Source organism: Mastigoproctus giganteus, chromosome 12 (genome assembly GCF_048544385.1).
Source record: "Mastigoproctus giganteus isolate SK-2022 chromosome 12, ASM4854438v1, whole genome shotgun sequence".
Classification (NCBI taxonomy): domain Eukaryota; kingdom Metazoa; phylum Arthropoda; class Arachnida; order Uropygi; family Thelyphonidae; genus Mastigoproctus; species Mastigoproctus giganteus.
In genome coordinates this window covers 28,708,330-28,730,385 of record NC_143586.1, presented here as the reverse complement: position 1 = coordinate 28,730,385, position 22,056 = coordinate 28,708,330, and the positions used below count along the sequence as shown (strand labels likewise).

General features: G+C 33.5%; 1 protein-coding gene across 2 annotated transcripts in view; it reads right to left on the bottom strand.

Moving 5' to 3' along the window:
• The window catches only part of PICK1 (protein interacting with PRKCA 1), a 91,745-nt gene that overhangs the window by 25,380 nt on the left and 44,309 nt on the right, over positions 1-22,056 (bottom strand). For both annotated transcript variants that reach the window (XM_090386081.1, XM_090386080.1), the window contains 4 exons: positions 18,529-18,618; positions 17,613-17,729; positions 12,215-12,348; positions 1,763-1,855 (listed from right to left, as the gene is read on the bottom strand). In XM_090386081.1, the coding sequence (XP_090242207.1) occupies positions 1,763-1,855; positions 12,215-12,348; positions 17,613-17,729; positions 18,529-18,618 (434 nt within the window). The remainder of the gene's footprint in view (positions 1-1,762; positions 1,856-12,214; positions 12,349-17,612; positions 17,730-18,528; positions 18,619-22,056) is intronic.

Genomic DNA, 22,056 nt, shown 5'->3' with positions numbered 1-22,056 from the left:
CATCAAATTTATTTACTATACTTCTAGCATTGGTATACATGCTCCTATTCCTAGTTACCCTAACACATCCCATATACCCACCTATTTCACGATGACTGCCATCCGTCCCTGAAACCCGCAACACCCCTCACTCCAGGTCGCTACTTATTCTAATAGAAGTTATGCAAGAATCACCTTCACCTCTGCCTTCAGCTACTGTTAAACTATTAGTCCTTGTATCCCCCCAAGCTAGCAGTTTTCTGACCCACCTAACACTGCCTCGATAGCATCAGCAAATATTCTTGCACCCTTTCTATTTAAGTGTATCTCATCCCTGTAGAAGCAGTCTCTCCTGTTAACAAGTACAGACCAGGCTGAAAAAAATTCTATCCCTTGAGCCTTGCACAATCTTTCCAGGGCCGAATTGATCGACAAGGCTCTCATCATATACTCCCTTCTATCGTGTCTGGGCAGAATTGCAGACACTTTCAAATTCAACCCTAATTCCCGGCTTTTTTTCAACAATGACCTGTACTTGTTAAGTAATTCTGCCGGTCTCCTACTCTTAATATCATTAGTGCCAACGTGTACAACTATATCACCTTTTGTGCCCTTAAAAGATGATATCCGCTCTACAACGTCATCAACCTTTGTCCCTGGCAGACATACCCTGGTCCTGTTCAACATATCCTTTTTACAAAGCATGTTCCCCATTTCCCTGACAATAGAGTCACCAACAACTACTAGTTCCTGTGGGACCAGCGCATTCTGCCTTGGGGGTTGCCGCTGTGTTGCGTGATGACCAAGTGCAAGCTCTGGCATTGATGTGGGCAGCTGAGAGCTTGATGGGCCCCTCAATTTAGATCCTTCGAGGGCATCCACCCTGTCCTTCAAGCTCTCATATAGGCCCATAACAATGCTGAGTTGTCGCCTGATTTCCCTACACTCCTTACATCGCGCACACAAAAAGACATCCCCCATGCGAATATCATATTCCGTTCCAGAGAGTTCGGCAAACATTTCACAAGTTGCACATTTTTTTAGGCTGTGATGCGTTGGAGAATTGTCCCCCTCAGTTCTCCCCCGAGTCACAGCACTCCCGTCACTTTGTGCCTGTTGCTTTGCTGCTCTCGTTTGGGGCATATTTTAAATTAATAAGATCAATAAATTAAATTAAGTAAATGTCAATACTACGCTATCTAATAGAAACAGTGAAGCGTATTACGCTATATAATTATAAGTTAGAGCTACCTAGTTACCTCAATTAAAAATTTGAATTCCCTACCACTATATACAAAAACAATAGCTGCAAGATTCGAACGAAATAACGGTTTTACGTATATTAAGTAGTAATCCACAAAAACTCTTTATCTAAATTAAAATAAAAATAAACAGCGTAACTATAACTATAAGACTATGTATAAAGTACAATATAAAATAACAATTATGTAAATAAAAAGGCAAACACTTATTGCTTTTTCGGAGCCTGTAATTCACAGCTGTAATTTTTAAAGAGAGTCAGCGCCCTCCCTTGTATGTTAACCTTAATTACTAACTGACTTTCATTGTAAATATCTCCAATTTAAATTATTTATAATCCAAACTGCATTTAATCCAAATATAATCCAAACTGCATTATTTTGGGAAGATGTTTTCTAAAAATTATGCAGGTAAAGATTAAATGTATTTCTAAAAGAAAAAAAAATCACATTTTCTTATCCATAAATTTACACATAATTCATCCACACACACACACAATATGACTCATGGTAGATATACTTACCAAATATTCAAATTTAGCATCGGCATATTTTTTAATAGTCAATTTTGTGTCAGGAACTGCTTTATTGAGGTAAGTGCCAAGATCATTTAACATCTGAAAAATACATTTTGAACATGATGTTAATTATATTTTTAATTTATTATATATGCTGCCAGACTATAAATAAATACTATTAAAATTCCCCCAGAAATTCAAGATGACAGTCTAATTTACAACTTTTGACAATTTCATAATCATATCACTTCTGAGAACTAAAATAATAATTCATATTTCTTAAGAAAATTTACAGTAGGAATAACTTAGTATAAAGAATAATGTCTTACTAATAAAAAAAAAAGTCCTTATCTTTCAGCTACTTTAGCATTATTATTACAATGTGTTTACATTAAGTTAGGTAAGTACTGAATAAAAACCTTTGAAAACAAGAGACCAGTTTATTTTTGAGAAAGGAATAAACATATATCATAACCCATTGCCAGCTATCCCTCCATACACAGAGACTCACCTGTAGATGTGTAAATTCAGTAGTGTTTCTCTGTTGAATCCAATTACACTGCTGTGTCACTTTTGATATTATAAAACATGTTAACTGTAGCCTTTCTTGGCTACAGTTAACCTGATTGAAACTGAATGAGGCTGAAACTTTTCTGTGAAAACAGTCAACAGGACTTTGTTTGATTCAAAATGAGGAAGGGGGAGGTCATGTTTCAAACACGAGGTCAGAGGAATCTGCAATTAATTATTTTGATAATGAGTGTGTATAACTGCACTGTGGCACTTAACTACTTTGCTATGTCGAGCTAAGATTAAGAGATGGGACCACTATTCAGTATATAAATGTTGGAACGTTAAAAGATGTATTGCAAAGTATTTAAGGAGAAACGTATGAAAAGCAAGAAGAGATCTGCAGCACAGCAGAAGAATCAGACATAGTGATCTCATAAAATGCAATAAAAAGAACTTCAGTGAGATGAGAAAGTTCTGATATCATCAGATTAATCATCATCATCATCAGATCCTTGGCTATTCTTCTACAAAATAGCTGCTGATAAAATAAAATTTGATAATGTGGAAACATTGCAGTTGTCAGAGACTACCAAGATTATACTTTCAGGCATTGAAAGAGAGAGAGAGCTTAAACCTAATATTGTTACATCTATATAATTTTTTTTTCTAAAGGAGTGTTTTCTAACTAATGGAAGTAATCCTGAAGAATCCCCAGAATGAGCTCAGTTCATATCACCCAATTACACTGCTGCCTATCAAAAAAATTTAGGAGAGACTGCTGTGTATAAATAGGTTTCTTGTGAGTTACAATGAAGCTAATTTAACATCTGATAGACACTGGCTTCAAAAAAGGATATGTTAACAGAGGACATAATCATGCATTTAATGAAGTATTCAGAAGGGTACCCTGGATAGTATTTAAAATTCATGATGTGGAAAAGAGGGTTTACTCAAGTTATCAGTCCTGGGGCTTGTCATGTGGAGTACTGTCTCAGCTGAATTTTTGAATTTTGATCTTGAAGGAATAGATCCTGTCTTATGCTGATGATTTGGTATTTATTGAATATGGTAATTATAGGCATAAGCTAGAAACAGAAGAAGTACTAAGGTAATGGGAAAGTGACATACATGGTATTTATTGCAAAAATTAAAGCTATTAGTACTAGCTATTAGCAGTGGCAAAACAGTACATGGATGTAAGCCATAAAAAATACCTATTTCATTTGCTTGTCTGTCCTAATAATTTGCCCAATCATTTTTTAACCTGGAAGCAGTTGCACCACTGTTTGTTTTATTAACACAATTATGTGGAAACTAATAGGCCCAACTTTGTTTTTTGTTAAATTTTGCTTGCAATGTACCACTTTTTCTTTTTTTTTTAGTGGATTGCTGTACTTATTGCAGTCATGTGTAATTTTTAATTTTTAATAAAAAATGTTAATATTTAAAAAATGCTGTGTTTTTTATTAGTTATTTAAAAAAAAACAAATTAATACTGTTAAAAATAAAAAAAAAACACAAAGTTACAATTAAAAATAAACATGAAACTAAGTCACTTCCATTTTACAGTGCACAGAGAAATATTTAAGAGCAAAATTTACAACTTACATTTGTAAAATGTTAATGAAGTAAGAAACCATTTTATCAATAATAATATTAATAAAAAAAAACCACATTTTTTTTTTGTATAATTAAACATAAAACAAAGAGGAACTACTTTTCCTAGCAGATGTGTTATCACCCATCAGCTGACACACTCATTTCAAATCACGTGTATGAGTAATGTGTTGTTTACAAGACATTAAAAGCAAAAATGGCACATTGAAATGAAAGGCAAAAAACAGTAAATAATTGCATGGAACCTGACAGGTTCTTTGCATTTTTAATTCCAAATAAACAAAATTTTGCTTTTAAGTGTCTTGAATAACAGCTTGACTATATTTAGAAAGGTAGAAAAAAAAATTCAGAGATATTTTAGAAGAGCACCTGTCAGGTTCTATGCAATTGCTGAAGGATTAAAGTTATCTAAGATATCTACTTCCACAACACTAGGATGAAGGCAAATTTCCACATCATATATATCCTAGAATCATCTTTTTCCAATTTAAATTTGTATCCTCTTGTGTGCATCCAAGAAAGAGTAAGCATGCCATTAGTATTTAGTTCACTTCAATCATTTCTTGCAGATGCTGCAATTTACAGAACTCAAGTCTTTCTTTGTAAGAGTACTCTTCTTGCTCTTGACATACTGTTGCTCTTCTTTGCGCCCTTTCCAACAGATCTACATCCTTCCTAAAACGTGGCTTCCAAATTTGTATGCAGTATTCAAGATGAGGCCTTACCTTTGCCTTATACAATGGAATAATTACCTCTTTGGCCATCTTACAAAATTTCTATATATCATTGGCAGAACCCCACAAGCTATAACAGAAGCTTATCTGCATTGCTCATAAAATTTTCATGTTGCATTGTACAATTACCTCTAGGTTTTTTCATTTCCACTACCTTTGGCTTGATGTCACCCAAATGGTATGTTATTCTGGGATTATTGATAAATGCAAGGGTTGCAACATTAAACCTCATCATTTTTCAGGATACTAATTTATCCAGGTCTTATTGTAGTAGCATATCAATTACTGTCATTAACCAAAAAAAAAAAAAAAAAAAAGGGGAGATAGAGTGCTAGGAGGGCAATAGAAGGTAACAAAAATTATATATAATTTTTGACCATAAGTATGTTGCCACACAACTTACAAAACTGGCCACTCATCAGGTGTCAACAGCTAGGATTGCAAGAAAAATAGCAACATGTGTCTTTATTTCTGATGTAAACCACAAGTCAAAAGGTTAAAAGCATAAACATAAATATAAATGAGAATAAAATTTTGTTACTGAAATAAATGAAAATGAAAATAAAATTTTTGTAAACAAAAATTAAATATATTTTTACAAGGATTAAAAGGGGATTTTTTAGAAAATCGCAATCTACAGTTGGCACTATGAAGATCAGAAATCTGGACTCAACAACAGAAATTTCTAGAAACATAATTTATTAATCCAATCCAAGTAAAGCTAAAGAAATTTGAAAACAGTTTTTTTTTTTTTTTTTTTTGTTAGTTGTTGGCGCATCAGCTTCTGTGGCTATAATGCACCTCCCAAAGTTTTTGTATTTTACTGTGATCCAAGCCTGAGGCGGGATTCGAACCCACGATCTTTGGGTTGCCAGGCAGGCACTTTATCCACCTGGCTAGCCCGGTCGGCTTGAAAACAGTAAAAAAGCAAGTAACCTTAACTGTATTCCCATCTGGTGGGGTACGTTCCAACCCCAACTGGGTTCAGCAAGTTAATTCTATAATTTTTACTCTTAATTACAGAGCTGAAACTCGCTATAGTTGGAGCCAGAATTGTTTTCTTGAATTTTCCCACTTCAATTTTCAAAACCTTCTATTGAATTTCACGCAAATGACAAAAATGTGACATCAAGTATGCATTTTTTTAGGCCTTTTCAATTTATTTTTCTACCCCCGCCCTAACCAGCCTAGAGCTTATGAAACCCGACACTTGATTCGTTTCTTGATGTAGAGAGCGCAAATTTCTTTTTACAGAGAGTAGTTCTGATAAACAACTTCACCCAGTACGAGCGAAGTGTGGGAAATATATATCACGTGACTTGTCTCCCATACGGCTACATCGAGACGGGAAGGGAGGAAAGAAAATAAACAAAAGACAACCGCGAGCTACTGTTGTTGACATAAGAAGCAATAAAGCGAAACAGTAGCAAGAACTGTTTATGAAAGGCGAACAGATCTTATTTCCTTTCTTCAATGTGTATTGTACTACGAACAGAAAATCAAGGAAATTCATCTGTTGGAAACGAAAAAAACTAGTGTAAAACTGATAACACTGCAATGCGCATTTGATAAAAAAAAAAAAAAGTTTGCTCTATTGTAATTGTTTTTAGTAAACAATATCGGAACAGCAGTTTCCTGGGTTTGATCTCCTAACGAAATTTCAAGAAAATATTTCTATTTATTTTAGAAAGCATTGTAAACTTCGAAAACTGGTGTGCAAAAGAAGAAAAAAATCATCTGCTATGAATAATGGATTGTTTCTTTAAATGTGTATTGTTCACAAAACTGCAATATTTTCTAACAATACAAAGCTAACAGATTACGAATCACGGGCTACTCAAAAAGTATTGTTAGAAGATATTTGCTTGTTACACTTTGATGTCATCGCAAAGGGAGAAATTCTGTTTTAGTACAGAAGCCGAATAAATTCACTATCCACAGTCATAATGCTGTTCTGAGCTGCAATAAAAAGATAAACCCCACTGAAAAACAGATTTACTCCCTATCACTTCTCTTGTACTACTGTGGTTTTTGACAGATGAGCAATTTCACACAATCAAGTTGGTGACTGCTAAATGTGGTGCGGTTTCTTGTATTCTGTCTCTCTATTTCGGGATCTCTGACTGTGTGGTCATCCTGGAATATAAACAGAAAATTTGATTGTCGGAATGCTGCCCACCAATTATCAACTCTTTTACTGACCTTCTAATGTATGTTGTGTTCAAATAATCCACTTCGCGAAAATTGGAAAGTGCTACATTAATTAGAAGCAAAAACCGTTTCCCCCAAAATAACGAATTACTTTAGGTACAATAAAGGACGACTACTGATGATTTTACTGACTGGAAGGAAGTATCCACAATAAAACATCTGTAAAAGGGCGGTCACTCAAAGTAATTCATTTGTGTTCAAGGACAAGCTATACAGCGATGTTTGAAATGTATAATGCAATTCACTCGCTAATATTTCCAGAGGGATTATTGTGGATTTTTTCTCAAATTCGCACCGACGAAGTTTTTGTCGGGGGGGGGGGGGCGCAACTTTAAAGTGGGAGGTTAAATGTAGGCTTAAAACCGGGCAGACCAGGCTAGGGTTAAAAGAGAGTAAGAGACTTGAGATATGTAAAGTTGCAAGCAATAGCTTGCAGAAAAAGTGAAATATAGCTATAAAACTAAACAACAGTGACACCTGTAAATAAATTTTAAACCAGAATCTAGAAATTTCTAAAAGTAAAAAAGTAAAAGAATGAAAAAAAATAACTTACATTGTAGAGACACATGAGGAAAAGGTGGCAAAACAACTGTACACAGGAAAAAACAAAAACAAAACCAAAACTAAATAATGCATTGCAATGAGATACAAATATAAAGTTATACAACAGTGGCACCTAGTGATACAAATTTTAAAAACTAGAAACAAAGGGAAAAAAATGCATACATCGCATAGAGACATACTAAATGTAGTCATAAACTGTTAAATGTATGCTATACATATAATGTACAAGCCGAGAGTAAAAAATGCAAAATAAGGTGATAAAGTGAGACATAAGCAGATATAATGTAGGACAAATAGATAGAATATGATGAAGTGTGGAAATATTATGTATCTGAAAAAATTTTCAAAACAAATTAAGTCAAAAAGTGGGAAATTTAGACTGGCCTGGCAGTAACGCTGAGGCCAAAAGTGTGTGAAAAATCACAATGAGATGTACAATGCAAACCACACACACACACACACCCACCCACACACCCACACACACACACACACACACACACACAAGGAGTTATAAAACTGACCAGGCTAGCCAGGTGGGTAAAGTGACTGCCTGGCAACCCAAAGGTCACGGGTTCGAATCCCACCTCGGGCTTGGATCAGAGTAGTGCAAAAACCTTGGGAGGTGTATTATGGCCACAGAAGCCGATGCGCCAACAACTAACAAAAAAAAAAAAAAAAGGAGCGAAATCTGTAGTAAGTTAATGGATTTTGGAAAAAAAAAAAAAAAAATTATGGTTAATTAGATTAAGGGTTTTATGCAAATGATAATTTAAATAAGATAAGGGAAAGAATTGCCAATAAGTTTAAGAAAAACAAAAAAAAAAAAAAAAAAAAAATTAAGGTTGGAAATAGCAATATTGTAGTTATCACATATGGTAGCAATTCTAACACACACTGGGAAGCTTGTTTGTTTGTTATTTGGTTTTTAGGAGCATTAGCAACTAAGGCCATATTGCTCCGGGGATATGCGGTGGTCATTACCTGACCTTTCCACATCCTCCATATTTGGTGGTCACGGGCTCGAAACATTGGGAAGCAATGACAGAGTGGATACCATTAGAAATATTGGAAAACCAATAGGAAAAATTAACAGCTTCAAAGTTGAGTCTCTTTTATTGTAAAGATCAACTAAAGTATGATTATTAACAAAACTAATGTTAAAGTCCAAATAATTAGTGGTGTTATTACAGGAATTAGTTTTTTCTATAGTAAGTTCACAAGGATACAAATTGCCAAAATCATTAATAAAGTTTAGATAATTGATTATGCAAAGGTCATCAATATAACTAAATAACAGGATATTTTGAGGAAGAGAAATTTCGGACCAGTAAAGATATAAATCTGCAAGAATACAAAAAATCAGGGCTATCCACAAGAGTACCCTTGATCTGTTGATAGACCTGAAAACCATCAAAAACATAGTTATTAAAGACACAAAGATTGACCAAGTTGTTCCAAAAAGTGATGTTACAATTAATAACATGATTATATTTAAGGAAAATTTCTAAAAGAACTGTTTTTAAATTAGCCACATCAATACTAGTAAAGAGACTATGGAAATCAAAAGTTTGAATATCTTGTAATTTATTAGATTTTAATATTTCAAAGACAGGTAAATTATTCAGAATAATTTTGTTGTTAGGTAAAATACCCAAGACAGATTTAAGTAACTGTTCTAATGTAATTCCAGGAAGATGAACATAACTAGTTTTACAAGAAGTAATAAATCTGAATTTGACAGGTGTTTTATAAAACTTTGGAATGAAATAAACAAAGGGAAATTTAAAATTATTAATATTTAGTTTTAATTTCTTATTTAAAAACTAATATTTTTAAGTGATAATGTTAGGAGAGGAAGACACCAAAAGTAAGTATCATTGTCATGTAGCTCTTTGTTTAGCATTAGCATTAGTAGAGGCATATGATGCAAGAAAGCAAGCTTATTCAGCATCAGCCAAAAAAAAAAAAAGCACAACCACTACTCCCATTTCACCCCTCCGTTCGTTCGAAATACCTGTCCAGCTGAGCCTTAAATTTGTTTAGGCTATCAACTTCAACAACAAGTGATGGAAGTCTATTCCACAAACCAACTGCCCGCTGGCTAAAGGCAAATTTCCGCACATCTATCCGACATCCGTCCTTCCTCAATTTGAATTTATGCCCTCTCAGGTGATTATTCTGAGCAAGAGGAAGAATCCCATCGGCATTGAGCATGCTCAAGCCATTCAAAGCCTTGTACACCTCTATCAGATCACCTCGCCGATGACTAGTCTCCAGACTCTGTAATTTGCAAAACTTAAGCCTTTCTTCATAAGAGCAACCCTTTGTTCCATTCACTAATCTTGTTGCCCTTCTCTGTACTCGTTCCAGCAGCTCTACATCCTTCTTGAAATGAGGCCTCCAGACCTGTATACAGTACTCAAGGTGTGACCTGACCAATGCCTTATACAAGGGAATAATCACATCCCTATCCCTGCTAGAAAAATTCCTGTATATCATTGACAAGACACCATGAGCTACTCTTGCAGCTTGTCTGCACTGCTCAGAGAACTTCATATCTGCCTGCACAATTACCCCCAGGTCCTTTTCATTCTCTACCACTGTCAGCGTAGTACCACAGAGCTGATACGTTGATCTGGGGTTACTGCTTCTCATATGTAGTACTTTACATTTGTCAATGTTAAACTTCATTTGCCACCTCTCAGCCCATCTGCTCAACCTTTCCAGATCCTGTTGCAGCAGCATAGCGTCAGTAGTGTCCTTAACAACCCTGCCAACCTTTGTATTGTCTGAAAACTTGAACATTAAGCTTGATATACCATCATCTATATCATTTATAAATACAGAAAACAACAATGGATCCAACACTGAACCCTGAGGAACTCCACTAATAACATTAGTCCACGTTGAGCAGTGTCCATTGATTACCACTCTCTGTCTTCTGCCACTCAACCATCCCTTTATCCATAGCAGCAATTTGCCTCCAATGCCACACTGCTCCAATTTGTGCAGCAGTCTTCCATGTGCAACAGTATCAAAAGCCTCTCTAAGATACAAATATAAAATATCAAAGTTATTCCCTGCATCCAGTTCTTTTGTGACTACATCATAGTATCCAATCAAATTGGTCAGACAAGACCTGCCCTTAACAAAACCATGCTGTGTCTGAGCTATAACTGAATTCTTGTCCAGATGATCCTGCAGTGCTTCTTTAACCAGTGCCTCCATTAATTTTCCTGGAACCGAAGTTAAACTAACAGGTCTATAATTACTTGTGTCAGCCTTTGATCCTCCTTTGTGAATTGGGGTTACATTTGCACATCTCCAGTCTATGGGTACCTCCCCTGAGTCCAAAGAAGCTCTCATAATTATGGCCAGGGATTTGCTTACTTCCTTTGCTGCCTCCTTTAATATAACTGGATAGATCCCATCCACCCCGGGTGCCTTTTTTATGTTTATCCTCCACTTTCCTCTCAGTTATTAGAAAATCATCTAGCTCACTGCCAATGTTTACTTCACCTACGACATTCCCCTTCCTGAATAACTCCTCATGTGTGAATGTAGATGCAAAATACTCGTTTAGATCGTTAGCCACCTGAGCAGGATCCTCAACTGTTGAACCATCAACATCCAGTGGACCAATCTGATTCATCCCTTTCCTTCTTGAGTTTAAATAGGTAAAGAACTCTTTTCTGTTTTTCTTTGCATCCTTTGCCAAGGATTTCTCATAATCTGCCTTTGCCTGCCTAATCTCCTTTGTTTAATATATCAATATAGAAATCCTTACATATAAAGGCATAGTTGTTGGAGGCTTTGTCTACCCGTGTAATAACAAAATGCTCATGTATTTCTTGCAATTGTGTTTTGATCTTTAGATATAATCCTAATATCTAATAGGATTATATGAAAATTTAGAGTACACTTTGGAAAAAATTATATAAAAGTCTGAAAAAACATTATTAATCTAAATTTGAAAAGCCTCAACTGGTGTATTATGTTTATATGCCAAAGTAGAAACAAAAGTTTAAGAGGTCTCTATAGAGTTGTTTCTTAAAGAAGAAAAAGTTAAATTTAGGAGTTAACCTAAATTTGAAGCCATAAAAATATAGATAGAGTATGATGAAGAGTATCTTTCTGAGTTCTGGATGGGGTACAATATCAAGATTCCCAGAAATAATGTGTCCATAGTTAGGATACAAAAGATTTGTAGATTTATCCAAACTTTTCATTTTAAATATACTCATCTTTATCATTTAATCAATGGCATTTGTAAGTTTAGGCTTTTACCTTACAGTAATACTCCCCAAAAAGACTTTTATATTCTTATCTTAAAATTTCAGTCAAAACTTATGGATTTTATTAATACTAGAGACTGCACTAATTCACACAGTCCTTTATTACCTTCTGGTTGCCAAAATAAAATCAGATACAAATACTCTAAATCTTTTAGAGATTTAGAGAATTATGGCTTATTAGCCTGTAATTATAAATCTGTGGCTATAAACTTTAATCTTAACTTCTCTAATACAAATAACTGTATTTGTAGACACCAAAATTACAAATCTATTGTTGAATTATTGGATGTTATGAAGTTTTTGAACACTTGATTAATAACCACCATATTTGGCTACCAATAAAACTTTTTTAAATTCTAAATATTAAACAAATGACTTAATTTGTTTTATTGACTATCTATAAATTTCAACTATATTATTGACTATCTATAAATTTTGAGATATTTTTATATTGTGTGCTAGTTATCTTCTAATTTACTATTATTCATACTAATCATAAATGTTCATTTGTTTTGAGTACTTACTGGGCGTACTGTTTTTAACAATTTGATTCCATACTTTTCTATAGTTCGATGTGCTTCACCAAATTGAGTAAATACTTCACTTGCACGAGGCTGAGGTTCCCTTACTCCTATACTAGCAAATACATCTCCAAATGCTATAAAATAAATGAGGTAGCATTTTTAATATATACAAGTTATGTTTATGCTCTAAAACCAAATGCAAAAACTGCTTAATCCATGTTAAAAATAATACATGTTAAACTTCCTTCCATGTATTTTTTTTTGTTCAACTATAATTTTGGTGTTTTGTTTAGGAAATGGTCAATATGCACTTAAATTTAAACTGACTTAAACTCGAACTTTACTTGAACTTAAATTATTACCCTATCGTGATTTTAATTATAAAGTGATTCTGGGTTAAATATATTCTTTTAAAATAATTTTTTCCTCTTTAACAGATAGAGTTTCCCAAATTTCTGTGTTCAATAACCTCTTGATAAGCTTAAAAAATTATTACTGATCCTTACATAAACACAAATTTTAATGAAAAATAAAAGTCGGCGAATATCAATATGTAATCAACATAGGCCTGACATAGCCGAGTGGTCAGGAGCGAGAGTGCATAGCACGTGTTCCTTGAGTGGACCGGGGTTCAAGCCCGTGATTACTACATATAATAAATATTTGTATTGACAATTTATTGTAAACTCTACTGACTTGGTTGTCGTGCCGGAATATAAACAGAAAATTTATTGATCACCATGCAATTGCAATTATTAAAACTCACACAAATACAAAAAAACGTGACAAAAAGTGAAAACTAATCCTCGGGCAATAACAATCTCAGTCCTCCCCCATAAACTGTGCCATTAATATTCTTGAATTAAGTAAATTGTACTTTAGAATTTTAAAATGCTGTCTTTTCTTTCAACACTATAATGGATATGACTATGAATCATGCATTTTTTTAAGTGCAAACATATTTTTAAATAAATTTTAAACTGAAAGCTATCTATAGGTAGCTTCAAGATTAAAATTTATTAGGATTTCAGTTTTTACAGTTTTCCTTGGTGTGCAATTTGTGCAGAGCACAATTACAATTGTAACTCTATTAGGAAAAAAAGAAAAAAAATCTAAAATTGTGCACTATGAATGCCATTCTTCATTTTATCAACGTATTCGATATTTGGATACAAGCATGACTGCATCAATGCACACATGTAAACGTATGTGTGTACATATAGTATGTCTATATTATTTTAAAATTAGATGTTTTGTATATATTATTTAGCATCAGAGTCTATCACATTTGTCTTGCACAGAGCAGAAAAAATAAGATCATGACGTTGGCACATATACAGGGTGTCTCAAAAATACAAGGCATAACTTCAAGAATGAGTTCCTCATATATAGACAATAAAAATATTTCATATCAACATAGTTCAGGAAATGCTTGGTTCCTGAGTTATTAACCGGAATGTCTTATCTCACGCAGGTGATGTCCTTCATCACAAGGTACTGACAGAATCTGGTGGTTTTCCATTCCGACCATGTATTAAAATCAGAAGCAAGCAGATATGCACTTTATGTACGGTTTGGCGTATGGCAATGCTCTGCAGGCTCGTAGTTTTTACCATGAAAGGTTCCCAGAACGAAGATATCCGGACAGGAAAACATTTGAAGGTATCCATCGCCACCTTTGTGAACATGGGACCTTTACACCTTGTGCTGCCGACAGAGGACAACCAAGATCTACGACTCCTGAAGTAGAGTGGTGGACCAAGTGCCTGGCCTCCACACTCATCTGATTTAAACCCACTAGATTTCTTCTTGTGGGGCTATTTAAAGTCATTGGTGTATTCGACTCTGGTAGCTGATGTGGAAACTCTCTGCAATCGAATTGTGGCAGGTGAGACAATACGAAACATGCCAGGAATTTGGCATCGTCTTCGCGAGTCCATGAGACGTCGATGTGAGGCCTGTATTCAAGGCAGAAAGTGGACATTTTGAACAATTACTATAAGGTGATGTGAACAGTTAAGTGTCATAGACAGACCTTCAAAACTCAGAAACCAAGCATTTCCGGAACTATGTTGATATAAAATATTTTATTGTCTACATACGAGGAACTCATTCCTGAAGTTATCCCGTGTATTTTTGAGACACCCTGTATATATATATATTTGTCTATAATAAAAATTGATATCAATTTTTATTATTGACAAAACCTTGCATTCAACTTAGAATGTTACTAAATCATGACTGTGCACATGCTGGTGTTTCTCACATGTGCTCACTGGAAATGAACAACACTGCCAGGCCATTCATGGACAAAGGAAGCTTGCTTCTGGAATCTGGCTGGAAATTAGTACAGTGGACCCCCACTTTACAATTTTCATTGTATCATGAAAATATCGCAATGTGAACCCAATAACACATTGTTTTTTGGTGATTTGTTCCAAGACCTCAGAAGTTAAAATTTTCGCTATATAACTAAGCTATTTATCTCTCTAAAAGGTGTTTTTATAATGGAAATTGTACATATTGATTAAAAAAATTGATTAAAACTAATATATTGATTAAAGCACAACACAAAAAATCACTTCGATAAAAGGATGCAAAAACATGCAGCCAACACATTTACAAAGACTGCTATTGGCTGTGAGGAAGGACCATACAGTCTGTTCGGAGACAATCATAAGCCAAGCCCATTGTAAAGTGAAATAAGTAGGCACCTCTTAACATGGTCACTGGTTAGTAGAATCAGAAGCTTTATAGAATAAAATTTCAGAAAACCAATTCAAATCATCAAAATGCACTATACTTTCATCGTTGTCATATGTTCGGGTATAAGAATCAATTTTGAATGCCTTTGTGATATTTTTGGAGATCACAACCATAAAACAATAAAAACAATTTGCAGTTCCAGTTTATTGGGCTTTTCTGTTAGTGCAATGTATTATAAATGGGTAGTAAACTTGATCTTACGGGGGCCGGCAGCATGGTGCAAGGTGATGCAAGTGGATTTCGATTACCTTTGGATTTCAAAGTAATACACAATTTTTAATATTTTCATTAATTTATTGAAACATTAAAACAATACAAATTCTTTCTTTTAAAACACAAGTACTTTCTCTCCACTGATCGCGAAATGTTGGATCAGCTGTATACGTAAATTAGTCTTTTTTTGTTTGTTTTTTTGTTAGTTGTTGGTGCATCGTCTTCTGTGGCCATAATGCACCTCCCAAAGTTTTTGCATTTTACTCTGATCCAAGCCCAAGGTGGGATTCAAACCCATGACCTTTGGGTTGCCAGGCAGGCACTTTACCCACCTGGCTAACCCGGTTGGCCGTAAATCAGTCAAACTTGACTTAATTAAAATACTGCAATACTGCATGTATTCAATAAGTTGGTGAAACAAAAATTGCAAGGTGGTGTATTCCCAAATACACCACCTTGCAAAATATCCTGCCAGTGCCCATGCTTGATCTTATTGCATTTGCGCATTAGTTGCAATTTTATGCTTGCCATGTTCTTCGTTATTGATTGCTTATCTTTTTTACTGTTTTAAATTTTACAACAAAAAAAATGCCAGTTAAAATTTATTTTTATTTTGTTAACTTGTGGAAAATATTTTTCTGAGTTTCATGTATCATTTAATTTTGTTAATTGGCAAGGTAATTAGAGTAAATTTGTGCTTTATATCTTTACTTTTATAGCCTGTGGATATCTTTACTTTTATAGTCTGTGGATAAAACAGCAATTCTGTTTAATTCTATTAAACAGAATTGCTGTTTAATAGAATTAAAATTCAATTTGCAAATGGATCATGATGACCGGCGCTTACCACATATCGTATAGTGAACAGAGAGTCCATTGTAAAATGATCTGATCATACAGGAAACCTATCGTAAAGCAGGGGTCCACTGTATTGGGGAAATGGTGCCTATCCACCCTCAAGATTGCCAATGTGAACCTTAGAGAAAATTTGGTGAAATTCCATAAGTTCTATTGGAGGTTTGTATAAGAAATACGAAGCCTTGTATTTCTTTGACATGAACAATACAAATATAGTAAATTCCTGATTTAATTGACCTCAATTAATTATCTTTGGAAATAATGGACAATATTCACCAAAATAGTCTTTTGTCTGTACAGAGGAAAGGCCAACTAGAAAGTCTCTCTCCTTCTCTGTCACAAAAAGCTTTAGTCTGACATTACTTATTATTGATTTAAATATTTTTGCAATAAAACAAATTTAACTTCTAGCTAATGAGATGCCGGGCCATGATTTTGTTTATTAATATCAGACAGAAAAACTGATATACTATATAAAGCATTTTTGTTCTCTTTTATGATCATTGAAGTAACTTTTGAAATACCATACCTAAGTCATGTTTACAGTTGTGCTGTAAGGAGAAATTATAAACAAGCCCAAATTCATATACTGTAGGAAAGGATCCAACTTACTAGCAAAACTCAAGCATGAGAAGAGATTTTCTTCTTGTGTGAACTTGCTTTACAATACTGTAATTCATTTGGTATTGCTAACAAGAGCATGGTGTAAAGTTTCCCCATTACAGTACTATTTTATTTTTTCATCAGGCACTGTAGTACAAAACTTAAATCTCCATTTTTCTTTCATAATGGCATCTGAGATAAATCTCATATAAATCTGAGAATTTCGATAAATTGAAGTTAATTTAGAAGTCAGAAATTGGTGTTTCAGTAGACAGAATGTGTGAGGAGTATGCTGAATAGACAAGCAGTTTGCTTTAAAGTCTGAGATTGGTGCATCTTTCAGAACTAGTAGAACTGATGGGTATGGAAAACATATGAAGGTGGCCAAGGACAAGGATTTGATTTTCCTCAGCATCACTTTCCATTAGCCTGTTGAGAATATCAAAATATCAGTACAGATTCAACTGAACCTCCAGTGAAGGTACTTGAGAGATGCCGAATAAGCTTTAGTTAGAGTTTATACTGCTACTATGTGACTTTAAAAAATTTCAAGCTCTTCTACTCACAATTATTCAAATAAGCTCTTCTACCCACAATTTGTAAGGGTAAAAAATAACAGTATGTAACGGTATTACATTTAATGTTATGGTTATTACATTAAATGTAATAATGGTATTACATTTAATGGTTTTTTTTTATATAATTTTTTCATAACATTCTAACAACTTCAGAAACCAAATTTGAATTTAACAGACACTACTGTAAGGTGAGAAAGGTAAAATATTGTAGTTTACATAGAAATTTTCACTCTATAGATTAAAAATACTGATAGAAATATCAGCATTTCTGATAGAGATATCAGAAAAAGATATCGGAATAATATTCAGATATCATTTTTTATCACTTCCAATATTTAAATAAATTATGATAAAAACTTAGTTGTATGTTATAAATTTACCTCTATATACTTGACACACATCAAAAAATGATTTCAACATAAGTTTAGTGTGTTCAGCTAATCCTTTATACATTTGTTCATTCCTTTCAAGTTCTTCTAGTTTCTTGACCAAACTGTCTGAAAATGAATAATGTAGTACAGTAGTCAGTTAATTATATAAGCAATCACTATTTCATTTTATTCAAATATAACTATGATAACATTTAAAATTTAAATGTCATCACAGCTGTTTTTAAATTTCATTTTTGAAACGCTTTAGGATTTAAAATTTGTAAAGTAGACTCACAAGTATTTGGAAATTCAGAAAGATTAATCACATGATTTTTCAGTTAAAAGTTTATTTTTAAAAGTAATTTTGCAATAAAGTTTATCTGAAAAAATAAAAATTATTTTCTGATGTTTTTTTTTAGTTAATTACAACAATTTTACATAGGTCTACTATAGCAACTTATTTTTATAAGAATATAGAAACTAAATGAGAAATTTATAATAAAAAAGCAATATTTCTTGAACTGTTAACTAAAACGTTAGTTCACTAATTTTCCTAAATTGTTCTTCAAATAAACTATTAATGATTGTGTAAAGTTACTTGACCATTTCTAAGTACTATTTATTCAGTATCCTAAACTGTTGTTTTGTCTCTTAAATCCAAGGCTAAAGTAAAGTGATCAAAAACCCATTATCCAAAACATGCTATCCTAATTATATAATGAAATAATTTGATCCGATACGATACTCATGATTATCATAACTATTCACGATGTATGCTGTGGAAACAAATATACATGTATTTTATTTCACAAATATTTATTTCATAATTTTATTTTTACGGAGTTCTGAAGAAACAAATATAAATAGTTAACAAACAGGTCTTATAAAGGAGATGATTAAAAAAACTATGTCAGTTTTAACTTACCATTGCAAAGAATTGCTCTACTAAGACCTAAGGCATCTGCAGTAGTTGAGCTCATATTTTCAACAACCCTATGTTTTACTTTCTTCAAAACTGGAATAAAAAAATTCCAAAATAAATACACTGACAAAATGTATTTTTTCAATAGATACAGTATAAGAAAATCAGCTTGACAAGCTGCTTCAAATAAATAATTTAACTTCAATCAAACTGTAAATCATATCTCATTCTAAAGAGTTAATGTATGCATTACCAAGATGCTATTTTGAAATAATAAATTAATGAGATATAATGCTTGTTACAATGGATAATAAAAATTACAAAAATATCCCATCCCATTCTATTCTATACCAATGTATTTTAGATTAGGTCAGTGGTTCTTGATTTTCTATTTCTATCACCTTTTTGAGAAAATCAAAATTTAAAAATCATCTGGGATTCCCTTAATGGTCATAAAAAGCTTAGTTAATTTTTAATTTATCATGATGTGCCATGACCCATTAGTTGAGAATCACTTATGTTATAGTATATTTTTAATGTTTTTTTTAATCTAACCAAATGTTTAAGTTAGGATAAATTAGCTTACCTATAAAACGACCTGTCACCCCTCTCACTAGTGGAGGAACCCACTGCTTGGCACGTATATAGGTACACTGCATTCACACATTAGGATTCTGAAGCTCAGTGCTAATCTTATCATTTAAAAGATAAGATTCTGTTTTCTTTTTTTCAAGAAATTAAACAATATTAAGCAGAAAGCCTCAAACCATGTAAAATTCAAACTATGATATTATTTAGTGCAATTGCAAAATAATTACATATTTTATGATAAACCAAAGTTTGTACATTAGGCATCATTATTATAACATCTCATATTGTGAAATCCTACATAATGAGTTGCCTTCCTCCTATAGTTTGAATATCTAACATTTTTCCATTAGTCTGAGAAGTCTGCAGTTAGTTATTCTCAATTGAAAATCCACTACTCAGCACCCAGGCACTACCCATACACTGTTTCAAAGCTATTTGGCCTCTCATTAGTGGGCAGGCAGGTAGGTAACGAGAAGTATAAAAGCTGAAGGCCCAGTTGTGACTTACTTACACAATATTTTAAGACAAATAATAATAAGAAACTTAAAATAGATATATTAATATATTGCCAAAAATTATGCAGAAGTTGAAGAACAGTTTTTATTTACTGTATTTGTCTATTACATCTATTCTTCTGGAATGTCTGTATGACAACTGTTTTCATTTGTGGCAAATTAAATAATGAACGCATCAGGCAAACACTTTTCAGGGTATACATAGCAAAGTCCATTTAGCAGAAAAATTGGCAAAGATTCTGAAGCCTCTCAACATCCAGAGCCGAATGGCAAAATGGAGATCTGTTGTAGGACCATGAGGTAAATTTTTCCAATTCATCCAAGTCCACAATCATTTTGAAATTTTCCCCACGTAGGACGACCCTACATCAAAATAATTGGCTTTTCCTGTTCTAAATCAATCTATGAGGGCTGTTCCGAAAATACGAGGACAGAGATCATTGCTCTGAGTCTGAGTCACTTGGGAGGTTGGTATGGATCTCCTTTTCGAAATAGCATCCTTCACATTATATACACCTTTTACAGCGGTTCACTAGCTTCTGAAACACGTGCTGCAGCCCATTTTCTGAAAGGCATTGCAGGATAGCGGATGTGGCAGATTTAACTTCTCCATTTGTGTTAAATTTTTTTCCTCTCAACTCTTTTTTGAGGCTTGGGGAAAGCCCAGAAATCGCATGGTGCAAAGTCTGGGCTGTATGGAGAGTGGTCTAGTAGTTGACCACTAATTTTCGTTAAAGCTGACATTGCTTGTTGTGCGACATGTGGCCTAGTCTTGAAGAAGAAACCATTCTTGAGTTGCAGTTCCAGTCTTTTTTTGCGTATTTCTCTTTTGAGGTGAACTCACAATGTGTTAGCACAATATTCTCCATTTACAGTTTGTTTCTCAGGAATCCAGTGCTGCAGTATTATTCCACGGGCGTCAAAAAACAAAATCGAGATCAATTTTTTTTGATGAACCAAAAACTCGAAGTTTTTTCAATAAAGGCTTGAGAAAGTTCAATGCGGTGTTCTTTTTGTTCTGCGGTAAGATCGCACGGTACCCATCTTGCACAAACACGTGACATGTTAAGGTGTGTCTTTACAATTTCATGACATCTTGCTACACCAACATTCAACTGAACTGCCAGATCATGAACAGATAAATGTCTATTTTCTTTCAAAAATGTTTCGGTTTCTTCAATGTTTTCATTGTTCACTGAGGTTAATGGAAGCCCACTTCTTTGTTCATCTCGTATGCTTTTTTTCCCTGTCCTTAAAATGCTTCCACCATTTAAATATAGCCGTTCTGCCCAAGGCTTCTTCACCACATGCTTCTTGAATCATCTCAAATGTATTCTGCCCACTTTTGCCTAACTTTACACAAAATTAAATCGCGATTCATTCTTTGTGTAATAATTAACGAAATATCTTTCTCATTCCCCATCATAAAACACACTTCACATAAATTGTTATAAAGAACCCAAAAATGAATACTACATGATACACTTGCACAAGCTAACTAAGAAAAGGTGAGGAAACATGCCGCAAACGTTTCAGCTTCCTCAATGTTTTCATCATTCACTGAGGTTGATGGATGCCCGCTTCTTTGTTCATCTCATATGCTTTTTTTCCGTCCTTAAAATGTTTCCACCATCTAAATACAGCCATTCTACCCAAGGCTTCTTCACCATATGCTTTTTGAATCATCTCAAATGTATCTTCACACTTTTGCCTAACTTTACATAAAATTCAATCACGATTCATTCTTTGTCTAATAAATAATGAAATATCTTTCTCATCCCCCATCATAAAACATACTTCACATAAACTGTTATAAGGAATACAAAAATGAATACTACATGATATACTTGCACAAACTAACTGAGAAAAGGTGGGGAAACATTCCACAAACTCATCACTCGTTTCCATAGCAACGAACCAGTGTTGCCAGTTTGTGTATTTTCGGAACAGCCCTTGCATTTTCATAAAATAAAGACAGAGGTATAGTTATCCTATTATCTTTTCAGAATAAATATAATAAAGTCTTCTACAACGTCATGTGACTTGATTTTACAATGACATATGACTTGATTTTAAACTTGAGTCACATGGTGATTTGTTTATAATTAAACTTTGTGAAGATTTAAAAAACTTTTAATTTTTTGCATGGTTAACTTAATCTGTATGTTAAATTAGTTATAAATGATGTATTAAAGCACAAGAGATGTTAAACAGCTGAGTCACACCACACAGTTAGTATTAGTAAGGCAAAATTATACAAGGTAGTGGACTTTTCTACATCATCCAAAATAATAAAAATAAAATAGAATATTTATATTATTCTCATTCCCACATAATTGAATGAGAAATAATTGAATAATTGAATTAACCATCCAATTCTGTTTCGAATTTAGCCAGATTCAACTGTTTTTGTTGAACCCTGTTT